This window comes from Nomascus leucogenys, chromosome 7b, assembly GCF_006542625.1.
Source record: "Nomascus leucogenys isolate Asia chromosome 7b, Asia_NLE_v1, whole genome shotgun sequence".
In the NCBI taxonomy this organism is placed as follows: Eukaryota; Metazoa; Chordata; class Mammalia; order Primates; family Hylobatidae; genus Nomascus; species Nomascus leucogenys.
Window position 1 is genome coordinate 531439 of NC_044387.1, and position 7529 is coordinate 538967.

Genomic DNA, 7529 nt, shown 5'->3' on the forward strand with positions numbered 1-7529 from the left:
TCCCCTTTTACAGGGTGACCTGCTAATGGCTTAGAGTCTAAGCCACTGTGTGTGGATCCTGAAGCCAGACCCAGGAGCAGGGCCTGATGGGGAGGAGCGTTAGGATCTACCCTAGCTCTCTGCACCCTCCAAGGCCAGCAGGTCCCTGGGGGGAGGGGGCACGCTGGACACTCTGGCCCCTGTGGTGGAGTGGTGAGCACAGAGGGCTGGGTTTTATTCTTGATCAAACCTCTAGCCCCTACTACCATGCTCCAGTGGTATCTTCATGCCCAGGCCGCCCCTGCAGGCCACTCGGTGTTTCCAAGGGTGGCAGCTGGACCGTAGGCCATGGGCACCTCCAAACCTGTCCCAGGGCAGGGGTTACAGCAGAGAGACCAGTGAGGGGCAGGGCAGGCCAGGCGTCCTCCTCGGTGGACACGCCCACAGCTGGCCCAGCTAAATTGGACCTGAAGAGCTGCCACGACAGATGGGCCTTCTCTGCCCAGCGACCCTCATGCCTCTCCAGGGCATCCGGGCACGGGGGACGTGATCGCTATCAGCTCCGACGTGCTCGCTATCAGCTCCGGAGCCACGCTGACTTGTGGCATGGCTGCTGTCCACACTGGGCCCAGCTTCCTGCCATAGGTGGCCTGAGGACTGGGGACCCCACAACTCTGTGGCCCAGCTGGATGTGAACTCCGGCAGGGGCAGGGTGGCCCCTGGGCTCCAGAGGGGCTCAGGTCTCCTCTCGGGCACCTTGCTCTGTGGCTGTACCCGTGCCTCCTGCCTTCCTTACTTTCTCTGTCCCCCGCCACGCTACCGCAACTCTGGTGCAGCGTCCCAACCTCCACCGACCTTGACTCTGCTCTTGGGCCAGGGGTCTTCTTGGAGCTAGAACCGGACTCTCACTCCCTCCTTAAACCTCGGGGGCGGTGCTGCGCCTCGATGCAGCCACGACCACCGGCCTGAGTCGGCCGCAGCGCCACCTGCCTCCCCGTGGGCTCCTCCCGCCTCGTGGCCTTTGCCCTGCGGACCCCTCGCTCCCCTCGCCCTTCACCCCAGGTCTTCCTGCGCCCGGGCCGGGTGGGCCTTGGGGCTGCGCTGGACCCTGACCCGGGAGCTGGGGCAGAACGGGGATCTCATGGGCAGGCTCGGCCACTGGCGTTTGGGTGGGGCTGCGGCGACCACCCGCGCAGGGCCTGGGGACCCCGCCCCTCTTGGAGGGGATCGAGGCGGGGCCGAGGGGGAGGCGGAGCCACAGCGCAGCTCCGAGGGCTGATTCCTCGCTCCGGGGCGGGGCTCGCGATAGCCAGCGGGAGCAGGGCGCGGGGCGGGACCCGGGTCCGAGGCGAGGAAGCCGGAAGCCAGGCGCGGGGAGCCTCCCCTTTCGACTGCAGCCTCGCTCGGCACCTTCTGCGCGCCTGGGATCCCGGAGCCTGCCTAGGTTCTGTGCGCTCCCGCCCAGGCCGGTGCCCGCCGCCCGCCTGCGCCTGCGCCTGCGCCGCAGGCAGGTCCCAGGCCTCCGGCTGCTCCCGGCCGAAAGTGGGGACGGGCAGTGGCAGGCACCACTAGCGAGGGCGTTTGGGGACCCAGGGTGACCACGGCGCAGCCATGGGGACCGCGCTTGTGTATCATGAGGACATGACGGCCACCCGGCTGCTCTGGGACGAGTAAGTGGGACCTGGCCGAGGTGGGGTGCGGGGAGGGACCTCTGGACTGAGCTCCTCATCTGCCCCAGCCCCGAGTGCGAGATTGAGCGTCCTGAGCGCCTGACCGCAGCCCTGGACCGCCTGCGGCAGCGCGGCCTGGAACAGAGGTGTCTGCGGTTGTCAGCCCGCGAGGCCTCGGAAGAGGAGCTGGGCCTGGTGCACAGGTCAGGAGGGGGGTGGGCCCCACGGGGGGGGGGCGGGCAGCCCACCTAGAAGCCTAAGAACCTGGGGCTACCCCGAGCCTGCCAGCCTCGAATACAGAGCCTCTCCCTAAGCACCTGGGGTGGGCTCACAGGCTTGAGGAAGTGACAGACAGGGTGGCCACTCCCACCACGAATCCCTGCTCCTGCTGGTGACCCCGCGTCTCCTGCCTGCCCATCTGCATGCAGCCCAGAGTATGTATCCCTGGTCAGGGAGACCCAGGTCCTAGGCAAGGAGGAGCTGCAGGCGCTGTCCGGACAGTTCGACGCCATCTACTTCCACCCGGTGCGTGTCCCCGGACACACTCACCTGTGCAGACACACATGCACGTGCCTCTGCGCGTTCACAGCCATGGCTGCCAACCCCAGCCAGTGTCCCCTGGTTCATACACGTGACATTGCCCTGCACACCTGCCTGCTGGCACTGCCAGAGCCTGGGGCGGGCCTGTTCTGCTCAGCAGCTGGTGTCTTGCAGCCTGGCACAAGTGTGGGTATGGCCTGCAAAGGGCAGCAGGAAAGGTAGGGGGCTCATCTGTGCCCCTGCGCCCACAGAGTACCTTTCACTGTGCGCGGCTGGCCGCGGGGGCTGGACTGCAGCTGGTGGACGCTGTGCTCACGGGAGCTGTGCAAAATGGGCTTGCCCTGGTGAGGTGAGAGCCGCCCCTTCCCCTGGCTGCTTCTCCGTGGGTGACCCTGTGAGGGGCCAGTGCGACCCTGACGTGACCCAAATCCTACTCTCACGCCGTAGGCCTCCTGGGCACCACAGCCAGAGGGCGGCTGCCAACGGGTTCTGCGTGTTCAACAACGTGGCCATAGCAGCTGCACATGCCAAGCAGAAATACGGGCTACACAGGTGTGTGCCAGGCTGGCTGCAGGGGTGTGGGCCCAGGCCACACAGCAAGGGGCGGCGCAGGTGGCGAGAGAACCCAGCCAGCACCTTCCCTTCCCTGGCTGGGCTCCTGGAGGTGGGAGGCCCTGCCCCTCTGCCACCAGCGCTGTCTGTGCCCAGGATCCTCGTCGTGGACTGGGATGTACACCATGGCCAGGGGATCCAGTATCTCTTTGAGGATGACCCCAGGTGAGCAGGGGTGCGGACACCACCCTTCCCTGCAACCCCAGTTTTTGGGTGCACAGGCTGGCCTGGGAAAATCCAGGGGTGAGATACAGACATGTACCCAGGGGTCAGCGTCCTATAGGGAGCTGTAGAGCTGTTGAGGGTCCTGACCTCTGACCTCTGGCCCTGGCTGGCTTTTGGCAGTGTCCTTTACTTCTCCTGGCACCGCTATGAGCATGGGCGCTTCTGGCCTTTCCTGCGAGAGTCAGATGCAGATGCGGTGGGGCGGGGACAGGGCCTCGGCTTCACTGTCAACCTGCCCTGGAACCAGGTGCCCACCCTCAAGTCCCAGGTCCCCACCCAGCCCCCTCCCCCTGGGCCCCTCCCCTGCCCCACAGTTCAGGATGTAGCCTGGGATGTCCTGCCAGGTCGGGATGGGAAACGCTGACTACGTGGCTGCCTTCCTGCACCTGCTGCTCCCACTGGCCTTTGAGGTGACTGCACGGAGGGCTCCCCGAGGGCAGCCGGGTGGGAGGGGGACTTTGTGCCTGGAGTGCCCCAGTGAAGGCAGGAGGAGGGTTATGAGCTGCCCCACTCCTGTGTGGCTGGGGAGGTTGCTCAGGAGGGGATGGGATGGGCCTGGGTTGCCCTCACCTGGGCTCCAGCCCCTCTCTGTCGACCCTCCCCACCCTGGCCTGGCCTGTAGTTTGACCCTGAGCTGGTGCTGGTCTCGGCAGGATTTGACTCAGCCGTCGGGGACCCTGAGGTGAGGGCCTTGCCTGGCCAGGGAGGACTTCTGGGGTCCTGGGGCCCAGGTCCCCCATCACACATGGCTCTGGTTCCAGGGGCAAATGCAGGCCACGCCAGAGTGCTTCGCCCACCTCACACAGCTGCTGCAGGTGCTGGCCGGCGGCCGGGTCTGCGCCGTGCTGGAGGTGACTGGGGAGGGCACACAGGGAGGGTTTCTGGGCCAGAGGCCTGGGGGTCAGGAGCATGGGAGCCAGGTGCCCACGGGGTATTTGGGAGGGGCGTCCTGCCCCGGATAGAGCCAGGCAGGGGCCCTCCCGGTGACACCCCATCCCAGTGATATCCCTGCCCTAATCATGTCTCCACCCTCCTCCCAGGGCGGCTACCACCTGGAGTCACTGGCGGAGTCAGTGTGCATGACAGTACAGACGCTGCTGGGTGACCCGGCTCCACCCCTGTCAGGGCCAATGGTGCCGTGTCAGAGGTGCGAGGGGAGGTAGGGTGGGCGGAGCTGGGGTGTGAGGCCAGGTGTCACCACTGTTGTGTCTCCCCCACAGTGCCCTGGAGTCCATCCAGAGTGCCCGTGCTGCCCAGGCCCCACACTGGAAGAGCCTCCAGCTGCAAGGTCAGTGTGGCCGGGTGCTAGGCTGCAGGATCCCACCTCGGGCTCCCGTGCAGTGGCTATGACTCTGAACTGTCCCTAGATGTGACCCCTGTGCCGCTGAGCCCCAGCACCCACTCCCCAGAGGGGAGGCCTCCACCTCTGCTGCCTGGGGGTCCAGTGTGTAAGGCAGCTGCATCTGCACCGAGCTCCCTCCTGGACCAGCCGCGCCTCTGCCCTGCACCCTCTGTCCGCACCGCTGTTGCCCTGACAGCGCCAGATATCACATTGGTCCTGCCCCCTGACGTCATCCAACAGGAAGGGTCAGCCCTGAGGGAGGAGACAGAAGCCTGGGCCAGGTGGGCAGGGCTGGCCTGGGGAGAAGGATGGGGCCGCATCTACACCTGTGCCTGTGTGTGCCTGATGTGCGGTCACTCTGTGTCTGTGTGTCCCTCTGGTCTGTCCACCACAGGCCACACGAGTCCCTGGCCCGGGAGGAGGCCCTCACTGCACTTGGGAAGCTCCTGTACCTCTTAGATGGGATGCTGGATGGGCAGGTGGGAGTGCCTGGGAGGGGTTGGGGATGCTGTGGACCTAGGGGCAGGGACCAGGGCCTGGCAACCAGATGCGGCCTGTCCAGAGAAGGGCTGGGTGGTGCAGAACCACATGGATGTGAACGTTGCCTTGTGTCAGGAACTGTTCCCAGAACAGCCCCAGGGGTGGGAATCACTAGTGTGTCTGACCTCTGACCTCAGCTTCTTCAGTTCAATGCTCGTTGGCAGAGAGGTGAAGGGGGTGATTTAAAGTATACATTTAGGCAGGATGCAGTGGCTCATGCCTGTAATAACGGCAGTTTGGGGGGCCAAGGTGGGAGAAATGCTTGAGCCCAGGAGTTCAAGACCAGCCTAGAGAACATACGGAGACCCTGTCTCCACAAAAAATAAAAAAGTCAGCCAAGCGTGGTGGCGTGTGCCTGTAGTTCAGTTACTTAGGAGGCTGAGGCAGGACGATCGCTTAAGCCCAGGAGTTTGAGACTGTGGTGAGCTACAACTGCGCCACTGCACGCCAGCCTAGCTACAGAACAAGACCCCGCCTCGCTAAAAAAAAAAAAAAATTATAGATGTAAGCGTTTTATTTACAGAAATGGAGTGATTGACCTGAGTGTAGGAAGACGTGTGGCTGACGGTAGCCACAGAGACACACCGAATGAAGGGAACTGTGGATCTGTTTACCTGGCTTGGGAGTTGGCTGGTGCCTCATCCTCCACTGTTTATTCATCCCACAGGTGAACAGTGGTATAGCAGCCACTCCAGCCTCTGCTGCAGCAGCCACCCTGGATGTGGCTGTTCGGAGAGGCCTGTCCCATGGAGCCCAGAGGTAAGCCTCACTTGGCCATCCTGAGCCTCTGACGGCAGGACCTGTGGGCACCCCTATCCTGGCTGGCCAAACAGAGAGTTCTGGGAATGGACTCTGGACAACGTGAACACCTGTCCTGAGGCCAGCTCTTCCTCCAGGCTGCTGTGCGTGGCCCTGGGACAGCTGGACCGGCCTCCAGACCTCGCCCATGACGGGTAGGACTCTCAGGTCTTGCATCTGTCCAGCCATGCATGTGGACAGGCATGTGATGGACATGTGTCTGAGCCCCAGGGTGACGGGTGGGTGGGGCACCACGTGGTACTGAATGGAGCCTTCCTCAGCTGGGGTTTGGGAGAAGGGCTGCTGGAGGCGGTGCCAGGTGGGTCTCCAGCACAGAGCTCAGCAGTCACAGCACCCCTGCCCATGGCCCCATGAATGCTCTTCCACCTCTGCCTCTGCGGCCTGGGCTCAGGAGGGTGAGCAGGGCCTTACACTTACGCACATGTGTCCTGGAAGGAGGAGTCTGTGGCTGAACATCAGGGGCAAAGAGGCGGCTGCCCTATCCATGTTCCATGTCTCCACGCCACTGCCAGTGGTGAGTGACCACGCCACGCAGCCGGGCAGGTGCTGGGGAGCCCATGGATGTGTGCAGCTGCTGTCTGCTGGCACTGTCATGATAGCAGGCCTCTGGTCCTTCCTGTCTCCCTGCTCCTACTCCAGGGGCCCTGAGATTGGGAGGTTGGGAGGCCAGAGCCTGCAGGTGTCTGCAGATGAGGAGCTGGGCTCTGCTGTCCCCACAGATGACCAGTGGTTTCCTGAGCTGCATCTTGGGCTTGATGCTGCCCCTGGCCTACGGCTTCCAGCCTGACCTGGTGCTGGTGGCGCTGGGGCCTGGCCATGGCCTGCAGGGCCCCCAGGCTGCACTCCTGGCTGCAGTGCTTCGGGGGCTGGCAGGGGGCCGAGTCCTGGCCCTCCTGGAGGAGGTAAGCTGGGCAGGGTGGAGGTGCTGTGGGGTGGGACAAGGGGAAGGACCAGTGACTGCTTCTGTCTTCGCCCCTGGTCCAGGACTCCACAGCCCAGCTAGCAGGGATCCTGGCCCGGGTGCTGAATGGGGAGGCACCTCCTAGCCTAGGCCCTTCCTCTGTGGCCTCCCCAGAGGACGTCCAGGCTCTGATGTACCTGAGAGGGCAGCTGGAGCCTCAGTGGAAGATGTTGCAGGTGAGGCTGACTGCGGAGGCATGGCCCTGCCCTGGGGCCCAGCTCTGCCGCAGAGGTCGGTGGGGAGGGCAGGGCAGGTGAGTGCCCTGAACCAGCTCCAGCGCAGGAGGCCAACTGCGCGCCTCTTCCCGGCTCCTCCTGTAGTGCCATCCTCACCTGGTGGCTTGAAATCGGCCAAGGTGGGAGCATTTACACCGCAGAAATGACACCGCACGCCAGCACCCCGCGGCCGCGATCCGGACCCCAAGCCCACGGCTCCCGCGACTCCGGGGCACGGAACCAAGCCCACTCCCAATCCCCGCGCCCAGCCCCCTCCCCCCGCCCCCTCCCACCTGTGCTTCCCCCGCTCCACCCCTCACCTCACGTCGCCTCGCCCTCGCCCCACCCATCGCGCCCCGGCCCGTCCGATCGAGGCCCATGCAACCCACCCTCGGTCCCATCCTGGCCCCTGCGCCCCGCTGCGCTTCGCTCCCCGCCCTTGCGCCGTTAGTAAACATCGGTCAAACGAAACCCTGGCTCTGCCTTCTTTACTGAGCACGCTCGGCCCGGGTCTCTCACCCGCGGTGCAGGACTCAGGCCGGAAGTACACCGCGGCCCCCGCCTCACCACCTTCACGTGCTGCCGGCGTTCCCGTGACGTATTTCCGGCGCGCCCGCCCTAGCGGT

At 64.8% G+C, this 7529-nt stretch overlaps 1 protein-coding gene across 5 annotated transcripts; it reads left to right on the forward strand.

The window, feature by feature from the left end:
• Window positions 1–1240: 1240 nt before the first annotated feature.
• On the forward strand, window positions 1241–7374 carry HDAC10 (histone deacetylase 10). Of its 5 annotated transcripts, none has more exons than XM_030815302.1 (20): window positions 1245–1649; window positions 1718–1852; window positions 2078–2174; window positions 2441–2538; window positions 2637–2741; window positions 2898–2966; window positions 3147–3273; window positions 3371–3436; window positions 3649–3708; window positions 3788–3877; window positions 4067–4173; window positions 4247–4314; window positions 4394–4649; window positions 4763–4847; window positions 5576–5667; window positions 5805–5861; window positions 6163–6241; window positions 6447–6629; window positions 6803–6864; window positions 7009–7374. In XM_030815302.1, the coding sequence occupies exons 1-19, from the start codon at window positions 1591–1593 to the stop codon at window positions 6818–6820; spliced, it is 1851 nt and encodes a 616-aa protein (XP_030671162.1). In that variant the 5' UTR covers window positions 1245–1590; the 3' UTR covers window positions 6821–6864; window positions 7009–7374. The 5 variants fall into 5 exon arrangements, with proteins under 5 accessions (XP_030671163.1, XP_030671162.1, XP_030671159.1 ...); XM_030815299.1 differs by having other exon boundaries at window positions 1247–1649; window positions 6712–6864; XM_030815300.1 differs by lacking the exon at window positions 3649–3708 and having other exon boundaries at window positions 1247–1649; window positions 6712–6864.
• Window positions 7375–7529: the final 155 nt, after the last annotated feature.